General features: G+C 33.5%; 1 protein-coding gene and 1 non-coding gene across 2 annotated transcripts in view; one reads left to right on the top strand and one right to left on the bottom strand.

Annotated features, from left to right (window-relative positions):
• Nucleotides 1-24,659, top strand: part of LOC106681182 (putative fatty acyl-CoA reductase CG8303) — a 118,873-nt gene that overhangs the window by 44,660 nt on the left and 49,554 nt on the right. The window contains exons 3-5 of the mRNA XM_067046317.1: nt 10,108-10,256; nt 10,333-10,442; nt 12,269-12,464. Coding sequence (XP_066902418.1) covers nt 10,108-10,256; nt 10,333-10,442; nt 12,269-12,464 — 455 coding nt within the window. The remainder of the gene's footprint in view (nt 1-10,107; nt 10,257-10,332; nt 10,443-12,268; nt 12,465-24,659) is intronic.
• Nucleotides 20,391-20,497, bottom strand: LOC112210111 (U6 spliceosomal RNA). The gene has a single exon (XR_002944998.1). It is a non-coding gene; the product is annotated as a U6 spliceosomal RNA (small nuclear RNA).

Here is a 24,659-nt window from a genome sequence, read left to right as displayed (position 1 = left end):
TTGGTGTACGGAGGGCTATCTGCAGGACTAGAGTTGACACTGAAGAGACTCATGAATTGCTTTTTTTTTATTAATAATATACGGCATTTTTTATTATTATTAATAATATAAGGCAATCCACAGCAAAGGTGATGTTTACCTATGCATACTGACTGATCTCTCGGGAACATTCCTAATATCATCGTATCCATACTAAAATATATAAGCTGATTAAGACACAAGATTAATAATAAATAAGAGAAGATTTTATAGGTCTAGTACTGCCTTTTATGAAGGAAAATCTATAATATATATAATATAATGTATAATATAAAATATATAATATAAATGTTTGCACTGGGGTTACTCGAAAGAAATAAAAAATAATCCTTATTCTGTAGCGTGTTAATCCATAAAAAAACATATTAATCCACTCTCACAGTTTCCTCGAGTCATATACTATATATATCATATACTATATATAGCGGTGGAAGGAGGTTACACTTATCATTACTTCATGTGGCTTACAATTGAAGGCCGTTTCACCTTATATATTTTAAGACGCTTTAAAATTCCCACAATGTCGTTATTATAATAGTTATTATAATGCTACATCTACAGGTTTAATAATTATTCACTTTTGCCATGAAATATATTGATACATTTTTTATTATTTTAATATGTGAGAATTCGGCTAGTTGACTAATAGTACATATGAAATTCCCAGGGGAATCCCATCCAGCTCACTTTGACCTGTTTAGGGTTTAGCTGTAGGTTTCTTAAGCCTATTTATTTCTTATTTACTCGTTCCAAATTTAATAGTCCAAATCTTTGTTACTTAAACTAACTGCTAATTTTTCTTAGCTTCTTATAGTTTAACTGTTATTAACTACTTCTGGAGTTTGTATATCTCGCTGAATCTGTTTTGTTTTTTTCACTGGGGTTCATCAGCTTCGTCTTCTTTGATGTTTAGGAAAGAGTTTTCCTTTGAGGTAGATACCTAAGGTTTATCTTAGATGATATCCAGGAAATCAGCAAAAGCGGTTCAATAATCAAGACTATCTTCAATAGAAATTTCTTTAAAAGAGTTCCTTAAGATTTTTAATTTTCTGTATCATAACCATTCAGGAATATGTTTTGATCATTTAGGACACTTGCCTAGACGAACTCGTTTTGAGATCTTGTTTAAATTAAAAGGAATGATTTTAGCTAAACCCAGAAGTAGCGTTTTTTATTGTTGCTGTTACTAAAAGCTTTATTTAACAGGTAAGCTACATCTGCCTCGTTTTTTTTTTTTTGTTTTTTTTAACTGTTGTGAATTGGCAAATAAACGTCAGGGCACAAAAAAAGATATAATTTCAAACCTGAAAATTATGGCCGATGAAAGTGTGACAGGGAATAGAAGAGAAGAAAGAAGTTCGTGGCATGAAAAAAAAAATTATACCGAGTGCTTGAGAATGAATAGTTTTGTAGAGATTCATGGACACAAATACGAACATCTACCCCATCATGTACGTAGGAATATTTAGTTTTATCCTACCAAAATGATTGGTGTAATCTAAATTATAAGGGATGTATATGTTAATAAAGAGATAAAGATAATAAATATGAACAGTTAAGCCAGTAAAAACATTCTGGAAGACCATATTTTAAAAGTTTTTTAGGAAGTCAAGTGAAAACAGCACACACCTATAACACAAATCCACAACAAATACCCCGAACCATGGAATTTAGAAGGTGGCAAAATTCGATAATAATTTTATTGGTGATTTTTTTTTTACGAACCCTCTAAAACAAAAATAAACATGAAATATGAAAATGTATTACGTGAAAAACATAATTCAAAATGAGTACTACCTTTCTCTACTATTGGTAGGTGAGGGGGTAAAAAAAAAAACCCGCTAAAATTAAGATGTCCCTCTGAAAAAATTCTGGTTTCAGCTCCGTAGTTTTCTTTCTTTCCTTACAAGTCTTTCTGATAACGGAATTGTTAATTCGTGTGGTTGGTGTTCGTGTAAGGAAAGAAAGAGAACTACGGAGCTGAAACCAGAATTTTTTCAGAGGGACATCTTCATTCAAGGGAATTTCTTTATATATGTGTTTTATATCTATATGTTTTCCGTTTATATACACTTTTAAAATTTGTTTTGTTCCAGCGTTGACGTTTAAAGAATCTGTCGGTCTCGTCAATCATTGTAAGAAGGAAATACATGTATTTTTTTTCTGGATCAAAGTTAATTATACTATTTAAAAAACCGCTGTACCTATAATTAATTTATGCACAGTGCAATACAAAACAAGTCAATTTAGCATTATAAATCTCAGCAAATAAAAAAAAAAAGACATTAATAATGTTACTTCCTAGAAATTCTCGAAAAATATAGTAAAAAAAGGTTTATTGAATGTAAGGAAGGTGGAGGAATAAAATGCATTCATAGGAAACTTCAAAGAAGCCTTTATGGTATTGTTAAGAAATAATAAAGGATTTGTCAAAAAGACTTTTGCAGAAGAGTGATATACAAATCGGTATATTGACATTTAGAAATTCGTAGCAATCTACGTGGCAGTAGGTAAGAGGGATTCGAGCATGAATTAAATCAAAGAGCAAGAACATCTTTATTTATGACTTCTTTTTTACTGAGTGATTGATACTAAAATGCCAGAATGGTGGTTACGAAAGAAAGGGTAGGAGATTTTTTCTTACCTCCTTTATTAAAAATATAAATAGCAGAATTAATCAGAGGGTAGGAGATGTGTCACGATCCCACTAATCTTTAAATCCGGTAGATTGGGATATTCCAGAATGTATTTCAAGAGGTTCTTATGCTCAAAATTTCTTATATTTATAGATTCTATTTAGATAGTTCATTTATTGGATAAATTTCAAATTTTTTGTGAATGATGGAGTGAACGGTGTGTGAAATATTGGAACATTTATTCTATTTGGAAAAAATAAAGATAGTTTTGTGTCTAAAAATGGGCTTAGCCAAAATTCCCCCCGTACATACAGCTAGGACCCACACCTACCTCCTGAAGGGACTGTACCCATTGACCTGTCGAGGAAGCATGGTAACTCTGACAGTGAACAACTCAATTTAAAAGCAGGTGTGGAAAATGTATTAAGGTTTTTAAAAAATTAAAACTGTATCATCTTTTGTAGAGAAAAATATAATATAATTCACGTAATGCAAATGACGATTGACTGGTTGATGTATTTATAAAATAAATAAATACTTATTTTTTTAGATAATTATAATAATTGTTCATTTTGATGATAAATAAAATCATTACATGTTATTTAATTATAATAACTTTAATATATCAAGGAAGGTTTAATGGAAAACATGAACTTGATTTGTTATAGCACATATGAGGTAAACGACAGGAGAACAAATTACGGACGAAAAACACTAATGAGAGCTGTTATGGGAATGGGGCAGTGCCATTTAAATCATTTAGTTCGTGGTAGAGCGCAGTCTTCATTAAGAGTGCTTACCGATTTCAGGAACCATTTCCTACGGCCTACTTAATAATCCCGTTCTGTCGTTGTTTCCTCAATTGCTTACGCCAATCGCCTTCTCTCCACCAGGTGGACTAATCTATATGGTTTTGCCTCTCCTAATCGTGCTTCAACGACATCTAGTGTATCCTACACCAGTGTTGTAGCATCCCCAAAGAGACTTCTAGAAAAACTATTTCTTTCTATTTTGTATTCTTGTCAAATTTTACCCCAAGAGATAAAAATTTGTTAAAATGGCGAATATTTTCAACTTTTATGTCCCCACAAAATAGCAATTCCATCTTTATTTCGATTTTTTCTTACGGTAATTAAAAAAAAAATATTTTCCAACTTTTTAGAAACGCAAAATTCCATCGATTTTTTATTTCCTTTAACCTTTCTCCAAAAACATTTCTTGGTATGTCCACAAATACTTAGTCACCAAATTTCATTCATAGAAATTATTCATTTTCTTGTTATTTATTGTTTTAAACAACCAAACAGTGAGGCATGCTGAAATTTCCTGAAGAAAAACTTTATTTTTAGTACAACAGGTTTATTTCTTATCTCAGAAATACAAGAAAATTATACTTGAACTGAAACAATCTAAAATCGAAACAGGAAATTTTCACGAATTTTTAAATTTTTTATCTATGGATACGTTTACAAACTTAATCTACGCCTCATCCATCTCCAAGTCTGAGAACTACCATTACGTTGGGGCAGCGAGTGTTGTTTGAGGGCTGGGTTTTTGAAGAAAGTCCCATTCCATGTATTTTGTTTCTTGGCCGAATGTTAAAATAATAATAAACAAAGGAATGAGGATTTCATTATTTGAAATAAAAAAGAAATCATCGAGTAGAAAAAGATAACATATTTGATACATACAAGAGGGCTTTGTTTAGCCACAAAAATAAACAGAACGAACGAAAACTAACTTTAACACACTGCTCTTTAGTAAATCAAAATTATTGGGAAATGCTATTGTCGAAAACTCCAAGTATTAACAGGCTTGATAAATAGGGTAAAAATAATCTATTAGACTCTGCAAGGAAATTTAAACCTTGACAAAGGAATGAGAATTGGATTGTGGGGCTGGTATAAAATCAGTTGTGGATAACAAGCTTATTGGATTTAACAATTTAAGAATTCAACGGAATACGTCTTTTCAGCCGTATCCGCTGGAATTTTATTTCCATCGGTTCCCCTGGTCCCGCCTCTGCCCTTCTGTACATATAAGGGCACTGTCGTGCTATGTGGCCTTCATTGCCACACTCAAAGCACCTAGTGCGGAGGCATTGGGCCACCAGGTGTCCTACTTTTCCGCACCCATGGCACTTCCTGTCTTATTTCCCTCCTCCATTGCGTATTCTGCCCTGGTTCGGCCACCTTTCTCTACCCGTGCCTCTATCTTTACCACTATCCCTGGGTTCTCTTCTCTTCCATGGTGTTGATGGATTCCTTGTGCGGTGGTACGGTACTCTGTTCCATCTTCCATCATCGACATCTATCCTTGCATCCTCCTCTCTAGCGCTCGTGTCGATCATGTCTTGAGCACATTCCACGAAAGTGCGGGCCCGTGGTAAACCTTCTCTTTTATTCCTCTCCTTAGCTAGTTGTACCTTCATTATGGAGTCGATAAAATTCATCTTCCAACTGACAACATCCACTCCAAGAGTCTCTCTCATCTTTTCTGTGGTCAGATTAAACTGTCCTAACAGCGTGGCTGCGCACTGTCCGTTAGACTGCCCGTGCTTTCTCCTCTCCCGCAGCATGTAGAAAATGTCTTCCTTCGAGGATCATCTGCCTCCTCCATAGGCCTTCTTTAATCTTTCTTTCACTACTGACCATGCTGTTTCCCCGTCTGCCTGAATATGGTTCAAAACACTTCGCTCGATCCGGCATATGAGTGCTGCCTTGAGGGAAATCGCGTCATTCTTGTCCAGCAACTCCTCTGAGACCTTGGCTGCCAACCTCTCCATGATGCGATCTCCACCTTTAATAAAGTGATTTAATTCACCGATTTCAGCTGAGAACCACTCCAAATCTGAGAAGGCTTTTCTAATATCCTGAGAGGTTACTGCTCTCACTTTCATTTTAGCCAACATATTGGCGTGAGCAGCCGCGAGAGTGATCTCTGGTAGCGGGGGTAGCGCTGGAACCGCCGCCGGGACTGCCGAGACAGCCGGGGCCGCAGGACTCCAGGAGCCGGTTGCGCCACCGGGATCTGTAGAACTGGCTGCCTCAATGAGGGCTGTTGTTGTGGTTGACCAACTACATTAATCATCTTTAAAAAAAAAAAAAGACAATTTAAGCGAAGAAAAGATAAGAAAGCCGGAGGAAAAAAATCCCGGGTGAGAGAACAGTTAAAAAAAAAATTCAATCGGTGAAGTTTTTATGAAAAAGATTTAGATTAAAAAAAATTAAGATTTAGAAGAAGAAGAAAAATCTTCATTCAGTGAAAAATATTCAATCAGTATGCGTCTTTCGGCACCACTTACGAGCACTTGGACTGAAAGGCTTGAAGAAAAAGGAAAAGAGGGAACAGAATTAAACGGCACGCTTACTAGAAAGATACTGCTTTATTATCTCTATGATACTCCTTATAGACATTATTGAGGTTTATTTACATGGGGAGTTAGGATTAGAGTTGTATACAGGCCTTGTCCAACCATAACTTATATGTATATAAATTCGATCAACTGATCTCCTCGGACAGTTGTCATCGAATTAACAGCTGACTCAGGTCGTAATACACCTCTACCAGTTTACGAACAATCCTCGTAAACTGGTAAACTGATTCTATACAATGTAATAACATAGAAAACAAAGACAATAAACATAAACTATTTACCATAAAAATAAATTCTATATATTAGTAAAATATAATGAAACAATAAAATTTTATAAAAACAAAACAATAAAGAAAATATAAGGAATTGATTAATATAAACTACATAAAACAAAAGAGTAGTCTCCTTTAATAAAAAATAAAGTATTAATGGTCGATAATAAATTAATAATGTAAGCTGTATGAAAAGGAGTAATGTCTATCTGACTTAAAGTTGAGGATGAAGGTCATATAGATAAAAGCCGTAGGAAGATGACAGAAAAGTATCACAGCGACAGATCGCAGTCTACTCGAAAGCAGACAGTGCGATACATAATTCCATCAATGGAAGTTGTTACGAGGCCTCCAAGTCTGTTTTAAATATACGATGCTGCAGATAGTCTTTTGTTATAAACAGCTGCGCTATTGATTCCTTGTTACAAATAGTTCTATATTCATATTTACATAATATTATCGTATAATTTATACAATTAAAATTGGTAGGTATATATCAATGTTGTTTAGTGTGCAAAATGTTTACGTAAAAAAAAAATAAAAATTTTTAATCTTCCAAATAAAAAAAAAATGTTTACGCGTGTAAACAACAGTGATACAGCTACTTCCATAATTTGATTGTATACCCTCATTCCATTTTTCTCTATTACAGTTTTTTCTGAGAATTTGCTTATCCGAGGTAGTTGGTGCACATCGGTCTATTGAGACCAACTCTCTATATATATCGTGATATGTGTGTGTGTGCTTTCACGAAATATATTTAAATAATTATTTTTTTTCATTTTGACTTCATTCAACAGATCAAATTAAATTTTTATTTCAAAGATTTTTCTCCTCAAATCCGCTGGTCTTATTGTCTAAATCAGCAAGCTATCTATTACAGCGCACCGGTGGTGGTGTCTGGTCCAGACCTGATCACTATGACAGCAGTTCAAACTGTTTATTGGAGATATCACACTCAAACGGTTATCTGTAAACTCTGTACTGTCGTCAAATGTGTTCTGTCATGGTCACAATAGGTTGCTTTACCTTCACAGCACTGATTAACTACTATTGATTTTGTCTCTCTTACAATGGGCCCGCGGTTGACCGAATAACATGCCTACCATAATTACAGACATTAATGATGCAAGTGAGGAATTTCCAGGAATTAGAGGACATATACTCCGCAACAGACTCTAAAATAAGGCTCTTTTTCATATATGTAGTTTAATTGCAATTATCCTCAGACGATTATTTTATATTAGTTACAATGGTACTGCTTGTAATATGATTACAAGATGGATGTATTAAAATTAAATTATGAAACAAATCGAATAGAAATTAACTTCTTTTTTTGTTTTGTTTTTAAATTATGTATTTTCGGCCCACTTAAAGGAATTTGAAAAGTGGGAAATTAATACTCAGTTTTCATTGAGCATAAATTGATAAATCAAAACAATTAACTGAGTTGATATTTGTTCATTTAATTTGTTTTTTAATTAAAAAGTGAAGGAAATAGAACGAGCATGTAGAGAGAGCACACACAAGTCCGTATGAAAGCTATTCGCATGTTAACACTTCCAGAAATATAGGCATATCATTTAAGTAATTGTCAGAAATAAGTTCTAGCACAACGATGAATTTTCCTGATAAATTTTACAACAAATAACGCATGACAGTTAACCGAATTTAAACTATGAAATTACATTATAAATAAGAAAAAATGGTACATTGTATATATTAAAATCTCTCTTTGCACCCATTAACGACGTCATTTCAGAATATTGAAAATGGCTGAATGCCGAAAAGTTGAAATTGATTTAATATAAGCAAAAAACTCGTAGCCGGTGACCTGATTTGCTTCGTTTTTAATAATTAACTTACCTTTGTCCTTTGAAAAGAAGCAATATAGCAATAGAAGTTTCAAACATATTGTTTAATGGCGAACATAGGAGGAGGAAGAAAAATGACAGAATAGCTATTATTATTTTACAACTGAATTTTGTTAAGAATACTTCTTTTGTTTAAAATAGATTACAAGGTATTCCTCTTTCCCTTTTAGGCCTTTGATTTAGGGAACAAAAAAAGCGGTAGATCATTGTAAACAGACTCAGAAACTCAGATTTTCTTCCCCTCCTTGCTTATCATGTTTAAGATTCAGAGTTATTTCTTTCGAACTTCTCATCTCCCCTATACTGAGTCAGACTTAACAATGAATGAATTACTAACTTTTATAGTGTCTAAGGGGTTATCCACAAGAGAGCTATCCTAGGAGATCGAAATTTTAGAGTAAATTATTGAGTGATAAATGTGAAATTATAGAGTGGAAGGATCGAAATTTCATTGTGGAATGGAAGTCAACCTCCTCAGGCGGGAATCGAACCGGTGTTGTTAAAGGCATAATGTTGCTAAGGTAACATCAGAACTCTCTTAGCTATAATGTCCTTATTATGATAGTGCCTTTGAAAAGAACCCACTGCTTGAAACTTCCTTTAAAACAGCAAATGTTTAAGGAAATCCAAGTTGGAATATTGTACAGGCAAGAATAAGTGGGTACTGCACCTAATGTGTTTCATGAGACATGCCTTGAGAATAATGTTGTATTGAGGAGACAATATTCGACCGGATAATATTTAGTGTTATCATGAAAGTTAAAAGTAATGTCTACTTTTTCCCTCATTTATTCACCTCTTTAAGTCGGAAAAAATAATCTTCAAGGTTCAATCGTTTGGTGTCCAAGAGTTGTTTGTTTCTTAACCTTTACATAGCTTTCTCTGGGTCTGGTCGATCTTATGCATGTATCAGTCCTGCCTGGTAACTATCCTGGTACATCTTTGATTTTTAGGTTTTAATATACCGGCATGTTTTATCCTATTCATATATTATAAACTTTTAAAATATCCTTTTGAAGTATCAATCAGAAATAAAAAAAGAAGTAATTATTTGTGTGCAATATGTGTACTCCTTTAGGGCTATAAAACAAGATAATAGAACAATTAAATAAACTAGAGTTAATGAGATATGGAACGAATAAATATAGCTGAATGGGTTGTAAATGACAAACAAAAAAACAAAACCAAATGACTCCATGATAAATATAATTTTTGTAAATGGTTCAACATGTAAAGGGAGACATTAAAAATGATTAAAGAAAAGATACCTATCTATAAATCTAAACAAATTTATCAGGGACTGTATAGTAAACTTACCCAAGTTCATGTTGACACTTATGGATAGCAGTTAATAAAACAAGTTAATCTTCTATGACTTACCAAGTTAATGAACCGTTTAATATGCGGTAGTACTTTCCTGGCTAGGTGCTTTAGTAAACAGCTACAAAACTTGGAAACTTTGTGTGTATAGTACGTCCTCCTCTGTCGTAACATTAAAGAAACTTAGTTGCTCCTATTGAACTTGTTCGCCAGTTTTACTGTCCAAACATCCCAAGTTCGAAACTCGGTATACATTAATACGTCGATGGGGTATATTTTAAAATAAAGTACTTAATAAAATATTTGACTGTTTATGGCTTTAATACATAAATGTGCTCGGACCAGACAGAAAATTTCTTCCACTTATTTTATCTTTCCTCTGATTTGCTTGACAAAAGGGAATTAATTGGACAAAAACGGCGAAATGGGCAAGATTATGAGTCATTGTAGATGTGCTGAAAATATTGATGGCAGGTGACTAATATTTTATATTATATGAAATTTCAGAACTAACATGATTTAATATTTTTATTTAATTCTTATCTGTACAATTATTTTCAGAAATAATACAAATAAGTCTGTTCTTGTAGGCAATGGTGTATGTATCTACAGCCTATTGCAACTGCACAGTTGACGGATTCGTCGAAGAGAAGGTTTACCAAAGCCGCTGGGACCCTGTCGAATTCCTCAGGGATGTGATGGAGTCCCCATCAGAGGAGATCAATCGACGAAAAAGAGAGTATGCAAATTGCCGTTTACTCCCTTTTTCATTTTTTAAATGTATAATAAAAACTAAAATATATATAACTTTTCAGGTTAATTGGTAATCATCCTAACACGTACTCATTTAGCAAACAGCTAGCAGAGAACTTAATTGCTCAAGAAGGTGGAGACTTGCCGATTGCGATTATAAGACCATCCATAGGTGAGTTAGATAGATAATATCGTTTACTATTGATATAAACATTAAAGGTCATAAAGAATGCTAATAAGCACTATACTTCTAGAAGGTGTCAATTCTAAATAAATATATGTCGTATTAAATTCTAAAAAAACAAGGATCACCTTACAACGTTTCGAAGTTTTAGTTGTCAGTTAAACATAAGTGTATTTAGTTAATGAAATAAAAAATAATTAAAGAAAGGTCAAGGTGAACGAATGTATTTCTTCTCCAATGCATTGCTATCGCTCTCGATCTTTAACAATTCTCAATTAACCCTCTTCCTTCACCTTTCTTCTAGGTTATGTTGTTCCTCAAGACTCCTCACTAACACAAACTCTCTTTTCAATATATATTAACGACCTTCACTGTAAAAACCTGGAATATATATTAACGACCTGGCTAATTTTATTCTCTATACACAAGGGTATCACATTTACGCTGATAACCTATTAATTTTGTTGTTAGTTTATGTTGTAAGTATTTATAAATATCAATTTTGAAACTTCAGCACTTTTGCTTTTCATGACAATTTTTCCTATTTTAATTGTTTTATTATTTAGTATTTAAATTATTATAAGCCAGACATTGGCACTCAAATGTACATTGTAATTAATTTTAGGGGAGTAGATGTCTCAGAATAAAATTACTTTCTATTTCATTTTATATAATAAAAGATCAAAGAATTATACTAGAGGTATCTCAAAATAATTGTGAACAGTCGAGGCAAGATGTCTCAAGAGGAATGCCTAGATTTTCAAAAAAATTAAATACCGTATTTTTGATCTTCACGTGGTACATTTTAACTCACAAGACTTTCCCTTTTGGGTACCAAGTCCATTAATATTTAAATTAATAATCTATAATTAAAGGTACAATAGAGAATTATTCGAATGTTTGCCTACAATAAACTGTTTAGTTGGTGGACTAATTTACATGTGATTTTTTTCCTTCAAAATGTTCCATGTCCTCAAGGGAAGGCTTAAAGCTACTGAAATACTTGATTACTTCAATAAAAAAAAAATTACAAACGAAATTAAACATTATTGGTTCATAGCGAGGAAAGTATACTCTTTCCTACAGCATAATTCAAATTCCTCCCTTATTTTAAATGTTTTTAAAACCTCTTTTCATAGAACCCACTAGGAAATCGAAAATGGTTTTTAATACTTATAAATTGCTAAACAAGGGACAAGATATTTTTTTGTTATTTTGTTTATTAGTTTGCATTAGTCAAACCAATTTAAATCTAGTAACTTTCCTTTATTCTAAGACAATTTCACTTTCTAAAAAATTATTTCCAATTTGTTATATTTTCTTTTAACCTTTGAAGTAACCTCAACAAAAAAATAAATCAAGTGTCGGGTATTTAATAAATTCTTAAAAAAAATATTTTAATTTTTTTGAAATAATTCGGAAATCAACCAAAAAATAGAACACACATCATTCAAGTCTTGTTCGCTTTTCAAACGTACCAATTCACGTTCCAGTCGTGCAAGAAAAACAGAAACAATTAACTATATTGTATGATAAAAAATCCATATGTATATAAATCCATACATATTTTCCAAATTAAACCATTTTTTAAAGAAATAGTGAATTGAAAAAAAAATTATTTAAACAAATTGTATGTATTGTATTGTAGTCCAAAACATGGATATAAACTTAGTTTCTGTAGTTCCCTAAATAAGATTTCAATTCATGTGTTCATTCAATCTATATACATGTGGTTTACCCTGCAATATAGCAATAACAAAGCATTACAGGGCCTGCTAGTATATACTAATAATTACTAACTTCTCATTGTACAGTATTGAACACAGCTGAGCGGCCAATTGAGGGTTGGACCTACAACGTGCTAAGCGGGGCCTTTGCTTTCATCGCAGGAGCTGGCAGGGGAGCATTCAGGACCATTTACGCCGATGGGAACGCCGTCGCAGATCACGTGCCTAGCGACTACTTCATCGCCTTCCTCATAGCTGCTGCATGGAAAACAGCAGTCCATAGGTTGGTTCCAAACACCTTTTAATATTATCGCTAAAGGTTAATAAAGAAAAGTTACTTTAAATACTAAACCTTAATAATAATAATAGAGGCTTAGAGAACCCGAAGGTTCGATGCTGATAACAGCAATTGTTCGCTACATACTTCTGTATGTGACGTCCCTCCAAATCCAAATCTGCTGAATTAGTCTTAACACAATCCTCCCATCTACGCTTGGTTTACCTGTCGGTTCAGTGTTTATTAATATTTGTGTGATTATTTTTACAACTAAAAAACACGCACCATATAGCAACAGTACTTACCAGACACAAGATATAACAATTAAAAAACCAAATAGATTATTACAAAATAATTGGGGCTCGTACCTCGTTAATGGTAACTAAACAACCTTTACTAAACCTTCTCCAGATCATTCCCCGCCTTTAATCTCGCTTTTATTTCCTCATCAATTTCGTTTATTGTAATTACCGCAGAACCTAAAATCCTAAAATCTATACACCTTAAAACCTTAAATCTCTACACCTGTACAAATGTACTTCCTGTTTTATGTATATCACTGAAATCGGGAGTAATTTTTACCATGGGCGTAGGCAGAGGGGATCAGGGGGGGCACGGCTACCCCTAGATTTTTGGATCCCTAGAAAAAGGAAATAGTGAACTTATTTGATTCATAGTTAATTTCCGGGAACGTGCTACAATTAGGAAAGTAAAAATCATTAGAAATAAGTGCAAAAATGCCTTATATTTACATTGTGCGAGCCATTGTTTAACCTTGTTGTTAACGATTTAAATTCAGTCGTTTCATTTTCAATCATTTATTGTCATTAAAGGTACTAAAAACTTAAAAAGTAATGATTGAATCTTTTGAATTTGAAATCAAATGACGTGGGTATTTCTTGGAATGCGGAATTAGATATCTTTCATTAACCTAACATTTCAGAATGAATATATTTATATGTGTATGTATATGTACATAGCACGTAAGTATGTATGTAATGGGCTGTGATCTGCTCCCCCTTACCGAAATCCTGCCTACGCTCATGGTTTCTACTGCTAACCATATATTTTGTTATATCCGTATTTATTTCCAGACCTCGTTCCTTACTAGAGTTTATCAGTGTAGTTGTATTTAGTTTTACAGTTTGCTTATCCTTCCCCTATAATACCAAATCATCAGCATACCCAAACACCGGTATTTTACCACCGAAAGTAATACATAAATACTAAAACTTAAATATTAAAATAATTAGTCAGAAATTAGTTTCAGTTAACGTATGAGTTGGGTGGAATAAAAGAGATGTTAAATTAAGATGTTACAAATGAAACAGATGATTACACTTTACTGCCTTTGACAATACTTTACTTTATTATATGAGGAATTGAAGGCCATGTTGCACATAAAGTTAATGATCCACAACTTCTTACCGGGCTAAGTATCCAGTTTTACAATAATGAAATACCATATATATACTCCTATAACTATTATTAAATTTTCAAGAGGACAGCTAAGATACCAAAAACAATATTTGAGTTGGGAGCTTGTTTCTATGAAAAGAGATACTGTGTAAAGATAATTAAACGAAAGATTTTGACTACAATCGCGAACAAAGATTCTATTCTAGAGCATGAAACTCTTAGAATATTCTTACTAAGATTCTCAATAAATCAGAAATTTAAAACTGAAATTATTTTAAATAACAAACCTTTGATTGAGAATGAAAAACAAAACAAAAAAGATTTTTTTCCCCCAAATTGAACGAACCTCTACTTATCTTCTTAACTCTAGAATTCGATGTAGGTCGGAATTATCTGTATTTCACGAATTTTCAAATGGGTTGTAATTAGGGTTTTTCATTTTCAGGGATCAGGTTCTAATTCGGGTGTAGCAGATAATTATTTAACCTGTTACTAAAGCCGTAAGTTTACCCCTGTGAGTCTGGGTTCGGGAGCCCTCAGGGTTCACTCCAGCTACATAAAGTACTAGTAGGCTACCCATAATTTGGGAAAACCTGGTAGTAGAGAGTGAGCTCTTGGAAAAGAGTTAGCTTTCAATATAAAGTCTTAAGACCATCAGTGCACAGCATACTGAACTTTGGGAAAATATAGGATTGCTATTTTTTCAGTTTTTATTTCTTAGTTACTGATTTGCAAACTCTGATTTGTAACTACATGATATCATCATGTAGCTTTTCATCGTTGGTACTGGGCGAATTGACGAAAGTTTGTCTGGTTATTTATTTAATCCTATTGATACTATCGTATTCACACATCCGAAATTTGTAATTTTTTTTTTTTTTCGTCTTCAATTTAATACCCCCTCAGTGTAAAATTCAAGACAACGTGAATGAACTTCTCACATCAAACATGTCGCAACTGACGTCACAAAATCACGTAATATGAAACGCCGTAACCTGGCTGCCTTCATGACTACTAATTACTCTTTGCTGGCCGACGATGGATGGAAAGGTTGCACCTGGATGCAATGAGAGTTGCTGTGATCAGCATTCACACACCAACTCAATGGGAGGTGGTGAGACTCCTCCTCAGATAAACCTTTGTGTGTAACCTTTCATATGAGACCAAAATCATTGTATCTTTCCCTCCATGGATTTGCATTGTTCTATAAACAATTATATGTGTTCACTAACCAAAAAATGTCTCACAATTCATTTCATTTGAACTCTTATAAATATGCAATAAATGGCCTCCGGTCATATTACACCGGGCCCATGAGTTGCACAAATACTCTTTCGGTTTGTTTCAGAATCTTTGAAAAATTTCTTAGCACATAACAACAATGTTTTGTGTACCCTTACTCTTGCAACGTAGCATTATGGCTCTGTTTACTTCAACGCCTGTTTTCTTCCTAAATATGGAATTTAATATTGAATTTCAAGCTTTATTTTTGGTTCGGGCAATATAGAAAAGTTTTGATCCAAAAGCGATCCATCCAAACGCAGTGACCGTTTCTAAAAACCACTCTCTCCTCTAGCTACCAGAGACCTCAAGGCCAATATATCTTCCTCGAAACTCAATTTCCGCCCGCTGGATCGATGGCAATATTTTCACTTGGAAGTAAGAAAAACTAAATGTAGATAGCAGCAGCTGTAGATGGAAAAGTGTCCATATTTTATCATTTTACACCTTCTAATATTTTACTTATATACATATATATATATATTAATATAGTACTATCCGCACTTGGAAACATATGAACATTTTCGGAATAAATAATATTTTTACGTTGTTTTTTTTTGTAACTTGGCGAAGAAAAATATGAAAAAAAAAATCAAAGGTGACGACAAAATAAAACAAAAAATCTTAAAAAGAAAACTTACCTCGGTACCTAAAGTTCACTCAAGTATCGGTGAAAGTTAAACTTAAAAAAAAAAAGAGAGAAAGGAATATATCTGATATGACAAGCTTGGACTGCTGTAAAAGACTAGCTTTCTTGGGTTCAGTACATATATATATATATTATATCAGCACACAGCGAAGCATACAGCTGACTCAGGCCGTAACTTATATAATATTATGTCAAAGTATTTAGTTTAGTATCCTAAACTAGATGAAGAGGCGTCAGAAAGTAAAAACGACCGCATTTAGGAGAAGCGAGAGCTGAAGAAGATCTCCCTTTGAGAGAGCAATTTATGTTGATGCAAATGTATGCGCATATTTATGCTAATGAAATACAGTTATTTGTGAATTAGAGTCTGGCGAAAGTATCTCACTAACCTCTGATTAAATTACTAATGCCCGATTTAGTAACGTTCGCAGAAGGTTACATTTGTTTGCCACTCCTTTCAGAAATCAAGATCTTTCTTGTTTTGGTTTATTTTTTCATTATATTTTTTCACTATTTTTCCGTTTCTCCATTCATGTAAATGGTAACATAAATCCAAATTAGAAATCATGTTATATCTAACATCATAATAGTAACCTAGCTTGAAGAATTAATGAGGCTAAAATCAATCAGTTGATCCGATAGAGGAGATAAACTAATGTTTATTGTCAGGTATACAATCGGCAACTGGTTCACTAGTTACTAGTACTATGGTTACATGTTGTGGATTCTATATTTACAAAAAAAAAGAAAATGAAAATAAATCTTAAAAAATCGTCAGAGGAAAGAACACTGTCTCTTTTCTATTCTCTGCTGGTTAGCTTATATTTTTATTAAAATCTATTACTATATGCTAGGAAGATTAAAATACTGCCAGTGAATGCTAAGATACTTTTATATTTAAAACTTAATTTGTAACAATAACTAATTAAAGGTAATACAAATGGAAAATATAAAAAATAAACAAATAATTGTTTGTAATATTCCGATTACATCCTAATTAATAATTACTTTTTCTAAGAACATGTTTGTTTAGTTAAAAAACAAATAATCATTATAAAAAAACAATCTGTACCGCTAAAAAGTATATAGAATATATGGCTGCTCATACAATCATTTATATACTTTCTTTTATTGTTATTAGAATTTACCCAAAGATTTATGATTTGTTTGAGGATTTTTTTTAATTATTAAAAAAAAGGTTAAATTTGTATCGCAACAACCCATATAAGGTCAGGGGTGCAGTGCTTTGTATGGGAGTACTGTTACTAGACCAACGATAGTGCAATGCGGTGATTTCATCAGAATCATGCTTGACTGCCACGGTTTTCCCCAATTAAGGGTATTCACTTCATGAGGCTGGGTAAACCCCTGAGGGCTCCCGAATTCACAGGGTTAACTCACATCTTCAGTAACAGAATAAATAATAGTCAGTCACAGCTGGATTCGAACTCGGGCTCTTTGAGTTAAAAGCACAGTGTCTGACTACTGAGCCATGTCGATTACCCAAATAATCATTATACATATAAATATTAAACTTTTCATAACAGGCTCTACAGACCTTACAAGGGCTGAGTGTACCTACAATGATCAGCAGCTGATATAATACAATAAATATGTCAACCCGGGCTCTGAGTTCAGGAGTGTTGTGCCTTAATAACTGGTGTGGCTCAGTACAACACATACGGTTTATATTAAATGAAACTATCCATTATCAAGATGTACATAGAACAAAAAGTGCATTAACTAAAAGTATTGTACTGATACAATAATGATTTATGTAGATTAATAACTATATCAAATTTGGTTCTACTTTTTTATGTAAGGAAACTGACGATCGTTTGTTTCGATGTCTGAGAAACACACTGTAGGCAGTCTCATGAGATGAGACAAAATTGATAAACGAAAAGACATAAACTGGGGCCTGGTTGGGATTCTCTCTACAGCTTTTAGTACAAAACAAGGTCAACACAGAGGGAATGCCTACCGATCCGCACGTGTTTTTGTTTACCAAATTTCTCTCGACCCGTGGAATGGACTATGTGCACACACTTGCAGTGTAGTTTCTACGATTACAGTTTTTCTGAATAGTTCAAATAAATTGCCGAGTCCTCTCGAAAAATAACTATTTAGTCGTGTCGATAGTAAAGTGCTTACAACACGTAAAAAAAAAAAAAAAATAGCACTTCATCAATTTTACCATTAACCAGACAATTTGTTCATTGGAGACAACTAATTTGTACCAAGAAAAGAGCCATTTCCTTCCTTCTTTATTCTTTATTGTTGGTGGCTAATTCAGAGTAGGGATATTTTATTTCACTTAGCTTGGATTATCAACTGTATAAAACTTATTAACAGTTTAAATTTTCTTCCAAATTCAATTAGATTATTGCTTTGGTTCCTCCAATCCAATCATCCAGAAGGATTTTCCCTTATTTGCGTATTGTTGGTTTTCCCTGGAATCGTTGCCTGCTTTGTGGGAGCCCCCGCCTGTTGTCGTTCCTGAATTTCAATAGATTTATAAAAACTTCAATCATGACAGTAAATCTTCATTTCATAAAGAAATCAAGACATTTCTTCAGTTCAATGTATGCATCAAGTTTCAAGAATATTTAATTGGGAAACAATTGTAAAGGAAAACGTCAAAATATGTGTTTTATTTTATTTTCATAAGTATTTTTACGTGTTATTATTTGTTTTCTCTCGAAAATTTGAAAGCTAAATCAACTATTTTTTTTTTCTATTTTTTAAGGACATCTCCTTCACTGTTTAACTATTTAAAGCGTCGTACAAAAGTAAATCAGCAATAGAACCAGAAAAAATAAACAATCATTATTTTTATTTGGAAAACTTTCAAAATATTCCCCCCATCTATAAGGAATGGAATGAAACCGACAGTATAAACTACCCTTAACTATACTACATATAACGGGGATAACTCTTTCACTAGGAGATTTCAGTACGTCACGCCCGGAGGACGTAATTTCATATCATTATTTTTTTCTTTTATTTGTGCTAAATGAACTAAAAGGCTATGAAATATATATCTTTTTTTTTATATATATAAAGCACAAAAGAAGTACATAATTACAAACAAATAGAAAAGAATACCAACAAAAAAATGAATGACCGAATTAAAAAATTATAAATTTTACGACGAAGGGTAAAGGTGATTTGATGGGATTTGTTGGAATTTATCTTAATCCTCCAATTACGACACCAATCTTCGAGGGCTGTGATATACTATTGGAGATTTTGGGATACAATTAATGGGTTATTATTAACAGCGAGCACACATATGTCATCGGCATACTTGGTATGATAGTGTTAGGATTGGTTGAAATGTCAACTGTATAGATGGTGTAGAGGATGGGACCAAGGATACTACCTTGAGGAACACCAGCGGACTGAGAATAGAGGGATGATTGTGGTTTACTTGGAAAAATCTATCAATGAGATAGGAACGAATGATGAGAAAGTATGTAGGAGGTAGGAATTTACGGAGTTTGTAAAGCAGTCCCGGGTGCCAGACTCGATCAAAAGCCTGTTCTACATCGAAAAAGATTCCAGGACCATATTCCATTTAGTAATAAAACACACGGTCAATAAGCGATCTCCCAGTATTATTTTTTAAATATCTTTATTGACATTGAAAACTATAAATAATCCATTTAGTAAAGTTGATGTAAAATCATAATGGCATAATACAGGCATTTAGAGAAACTTCCCATTGGTAGCACTCTAATAACGTTTTTACATTAGAAGGTCTCGTGGACATCTTTTCAGGGGCCTCGGAGAATTGTCAGTAATGAAAAAGGATGCAAGGTTAGAAACTAGTGGGTTTGGGTGGTTAAGGAGTTTATAATGGAAGAAATGAGATCTTTTTAGGCCTATTATTTGTGACAAAGTAAGGAGCATTGTGGATTTTGAATTGTAAGGATTGGATAAGAGAGGAATTCGATGATTTAATGGAGCCCCAAAGCTTAACTCCGTATGTTGAAATAGGCTATTATCATGTAGATCAATCTTTTGTATTGAATTGGTAGTTTAGATCATTTGTCTAGTAAGTGCTGCAATAGTCGGAATCGATGTGAGGTTTCCTATCTTTTTAATCTTGTGTGACGATTCCAAGTTAGTCATTTGTGCAGATTTAGCCCAACATAGCGATTCTGTTCGATAGGAGTAAGGGCAACATTGTTAATGAATACTGTAGGGGCGTAGGTAAATTTACAACGAAAGGTAAAGGTGATTTGATTGGATTTATTTTAATCCTCTAATTTCGACACCATTCTTCGAGGTTTATGTTATGAGGATGAAGAGTTTGAGATGCAATTAAAGGGTTATTGTTAACTCGTGTGTCGTCGACATTCGGCATTGTGTTAGGATTGGTTGGGATGTCTGCTGTATAGACTGTATAGAGGATGGGACCGAGGATACTACCTTGAGAAACACCAGCGAACAGAGAAAAGGGAGATAAATAGGAAACATTACGGTTTACTTTGAATAATCTATCAGTGAGAAAGGAAAGGATAATAAGAAAGTATATAGCAGATAAGAATTTACGGAGTTTGTAAAACAGTCCCTGGTAAAATGTGGAACACTTCACGATTCTGCCTGTGATCCTTGCGTAAGGGCCATGCTAATCTTCTCTATTTCGCTCTGATTTTAGTATATGTACTGCCGAAACGATTACATTTTATATTAAATGCTAGAATTTATTATTTCAAATACTACTTTCTAAATTGCACCTTGCTTAATTTTTTCATATCTTAAAATTATGTTTGTTCACTAACCTCCATTTTCACTTAAGTCTTCAATTACAGACAACATTTTAGATTTTAATATTTTATGTTACAAATTTAGAAAATATTTTTTGAAATTATTTTAACTTAAACAAGTTAGATTAATTATTTCATGCACAAATTATAAATAAATCTGTACTACTACACCCCATGTTATACATAAAATAATGTACATATTAAGATTATAAAATACACGATAAAGTTTATTTTTGAAGCATTTGGAAGTTCCATGCCCAAATTTACACACTTAAGGTTTCTATTGTTCGATTTTGGATATTAATAATTTTTATTGAACAAAAGTTGTTTTCTAATTATAATATTGCAGTATCTTATTCCTATTATTATAATTTACTTCTAGTATATTATTACAGATTATGTATTATTACATACTATGTTGTTACTATTATTATTGTACATACAATACTGCTGTAGCTTGTTCATTATTACAACATTGTAACATTGTTTTGAGATTAAATCAAATGATAGAATGTTTATTTACACATAGGGAGTGTTTAATCATTTTTGTCCATTATCACTGTTTATTTGTTACAACATACTGAAGAAAGGACAGTATGAAAAAGGATACTTTAAAATATGAACAACTGTTAATCTAATAGTTATAAAGAGATACCTCTTTTATAGTTGTCGTTGTATGGGAGAACTGTAATAAACAAAAGGAAATATGGTTGAGATTTTCATCTATTGTTTTATAAACAATTAGCGGCTTACCATCATTAGGGCAAAGTGGGATTCCCCGATGTGGTTGGCTACCTCAGGTTTCTGTAGCTAGCGTTTCCTCTGGCAGGTCGTCTTACCAAAGTTTCCACTTCGACCTGGAATCAAGTTGCTTTCTCAAGCAATCTGTTTCCAATGAACATCTCCAAGGGATAGTATGACATAGCAATACTAAATATACTTGGCCCTAGACAAAATTTAGTTTCCTAAAGATATTTATTTCACTTTAGACTATTTTTATTGATTTTAGATTACTAACATCCAAGAGAACTACTTTGCACTAGATTTTGGACGTTTTCGCTATTCTGCATTTCTCACCAATTTAGAAGAGTCATACAAATTAAAAATTTATACATCAGGCTCATTAAAGCATAAACGAAATTATACTCTGTTGATGTCTTAGTGTTTCATTTTTTTAATAAAAAGTTGGAAAAACTGTTATGGTTGCCATGGTGAAATAAAAACACTGGCTAGATCTGTATAGACAAGAGGTATTACGGTTGTCGTGGGAAAAACAAAACACGAGCCTATATTCAGACGAGTGGGTTTTGTTTTTGTGAAGGCGACAGTTTAATTTTGGAACACGTATGTTCAGACGAGTGGGTTTTGGTTTTGTGAAGATGACAGTTTGATTTTGGAACACGTTACGATTGTTCAATGTGAAGTGTTAATAGATTAAAGGCCCTCTGTCTTTACTGTTTGAACCGAAATAGCACCATATGAGAAATGTCACCGTATGTGTTTTGTTTTTTCAAAATTATGGAGATCTACTTCAATGGACGGTGATTAACACTAGAAGTGGGGATATAGTGCAGTGACGTTTCTTCAGCATGTCCTGGATAAGAGAGTTGTAGCAGGTGTCATCCTAAAACTTTTGGGGAAGGTGAGACGGAAAGGAAATATCAGACAACATTATGTTCGGCCAGGTGTGCACCCAAGGACTACGTGGTGTTTGAACTAAATTTTATTTTGTTTTTATTTTATATTCACTTTTATACTCTTTTGGTTAACAATGTAAATATAGTTATTAAGGTCAAGCATTTAAGTTAAGGTTAAGTCAACCTATAAGTTTTAATTGTTTTATTAATTGATAAGAATTCTTTTTTTTCCCCTTTTTCATTCTGTGTACATATATTTCTTCTTATTATTAAACTTTTGTACATATAGTTCTACTGTTCTTTCCCCTCTTTCAACTTGTTAATTTACTTATGTTTTTTTGTTGTTGTTCACGGAATATTACGAAAATTCAAAAGGTGGGTAGGTAACACCCCTTGGTTTTCTGTTATTTACATGTAAAGGTATTCGCCAGTGGTCATGATTCAACAATTGTTTATATAGGGGTATATTTTAGTTATATCGTTGGCATAATGCTTCGAGGTTTTCGTTATTTCCAAGAAAAAATAACGTAGCGCCTAAGGAGTCATTCTTTATTGTTTTGTTTTTTTTCCTTTGCTATTATATATATATTTTTTTTTTATTTGACTTTAACTCACCCCCTTCTCTGCTGAGCGTGGGCAACGATAAACGTATAACTAAGGATAAATCATAATTTGCGGTTATAAAACGTTTATGGGTAGGATGGAAGAATTAGTATCATTATCTAAAATTTAATAAACACCACTCGGAATCAAATCTTGAGGCCAGTTGAACTGTTTTCGTCAAAGAAAAGAACCATAAAAATTAAAAATATAAATGAATGAACAAATAATTTTTGTTTTCTTAAAAGATTCTATAAAGAAGACCAATGCTTCTTTTTAATTACTTTTGCAGGTTTCATCCCTTAATGGGTTGCCTGGTTAAGTTATGGAGCGTCTATCCTCTTCTCTCTTCCCACGAAGTCCCCTATCGGCCATGACCTCCTCCAGGCAGTCCTTCCACCGGGTTTAGGGTCTTCCTATCCTCCGTACCCCTGGTTCGTCCCATAGATGAAGTCTCTCCGGCCATCTACATTATGACATCCCCTGACAGTACCCATAAATTAGCAATCTGTTCCTTACAATCCTCTCCGGAATTACTTCGGTCACCCATAGCCTGCTTATAATCTCATCATTCCTGACTCTATCCAGTTGGATAATCTGCCTCTTGTAGTTTGGAGTAGAGCCCTGGGTCAAGTGTCTAGGTTTCTGGGAGAGCCTTGAAGTCAAGGATCAACAATACTTCTGAAAATGCACCTTTTATTGTCTGTTGAGATGAACCTATTTCAGAGGACTGGGTGCAACAGTATGGTCACTTTCTGCAACAATGCGCTTTACCTGAGCATTTAGACTTCTATATTCTCTCCTCTCTTCTTGGCTTCTACTACATAGCCATTTGTTGAAGAATACTTTTTTCTTGCCTACCATTTCATCTATTTCCTTGTTCCCCATTTGTTTGTAAGATTAGTTTCTATCCCCATTAAGACTTCACTAGTTGCTTCATGGATACAATTCATAATGCGCTCATATATCTCAATGGCATCACTGTCCCCATTATCAATCATTTTGTCTTCCAGGCTGCGTTTGTAGTGGTCCCTAATGCTTTTATCATTGAGTTGGTGAAGCTTATACTTACGCACATCTAAGTGTTCGGATTTTGCTTGTTCATATGCCGTTCATATACCAAAAGCTTGCTTCCTTCTTCACAGTACTTTTGGCTTTTAACAGAAAGCGGTACTCATTCCATTCCATGCCTTGTATGTCATCTGTTACTGGTAGTAGGCTATGCTGCTTGGCAATATAGTAATCCAAGATAAAAGTTCTGAATCCAGGTATGCTCCAAGTGAGCTGAGGTTCCTTCCTATGTTGGAAGAAAATGTTTAGTATGCTTAAGTCTAGGCTTCCGAGAATAGAGACGTTGTGGCCGAATATTCTTAAGTCTATTCTTATTACCCTTTCCAAAAGTATTTCATAAAAGGTCACCCATCGTTTGTGTTTCCCTCGGATCGCAATGGAAACACCTGCCCTAGCCCGGTAGCCTTTATCCACTCCACTCACAATGTGGATCTAATCTCCAATTATTTCCTGTCCTCTTCCTTTCACATTTGTTTCCGAACGACGATGTCGAGATTCGATTTCTCCATCTCAGCGAGTACCTCTGTTTTTTTATTCAAGAGACTCGGCACACATTCTAGGTTCTATTTGTTCTAAAATGAAATAAACTCTATTCTCATTAAAGTTTTCTGACACAATTTGTTGTAAGGTTTGAGCAAAATAGTTACAATATATGTTAGTTGGTTAGTTGTAAATCTGGTTTTATTACACTAATTGAAGAAGATTACAGTTTACTTGGTTGATTATATGGAGCTTGATGGTTGGTTGTGATGTGAATGTGATTATGGAA

Source organism: Halyomorpha halys, unplaced genomic scaffold, assembly GCF_000696795.3.
Source record: "Halyomorpha halys isolate HHAL.00 unplaced genomic scaffold, Hhal_1.1 Scaffold316.1, whole genome shotgun sequence".
Taxonomy (NCBI): Eukaryota; Metazoa; Arthropoda; class Insecta; order Hemiptera; family Pentatomidae; genus Halyomorpha; species Halyomorpha halys.
This window is presented reverse-complemented; position numbering and strand designations above follow the sequence as displayed.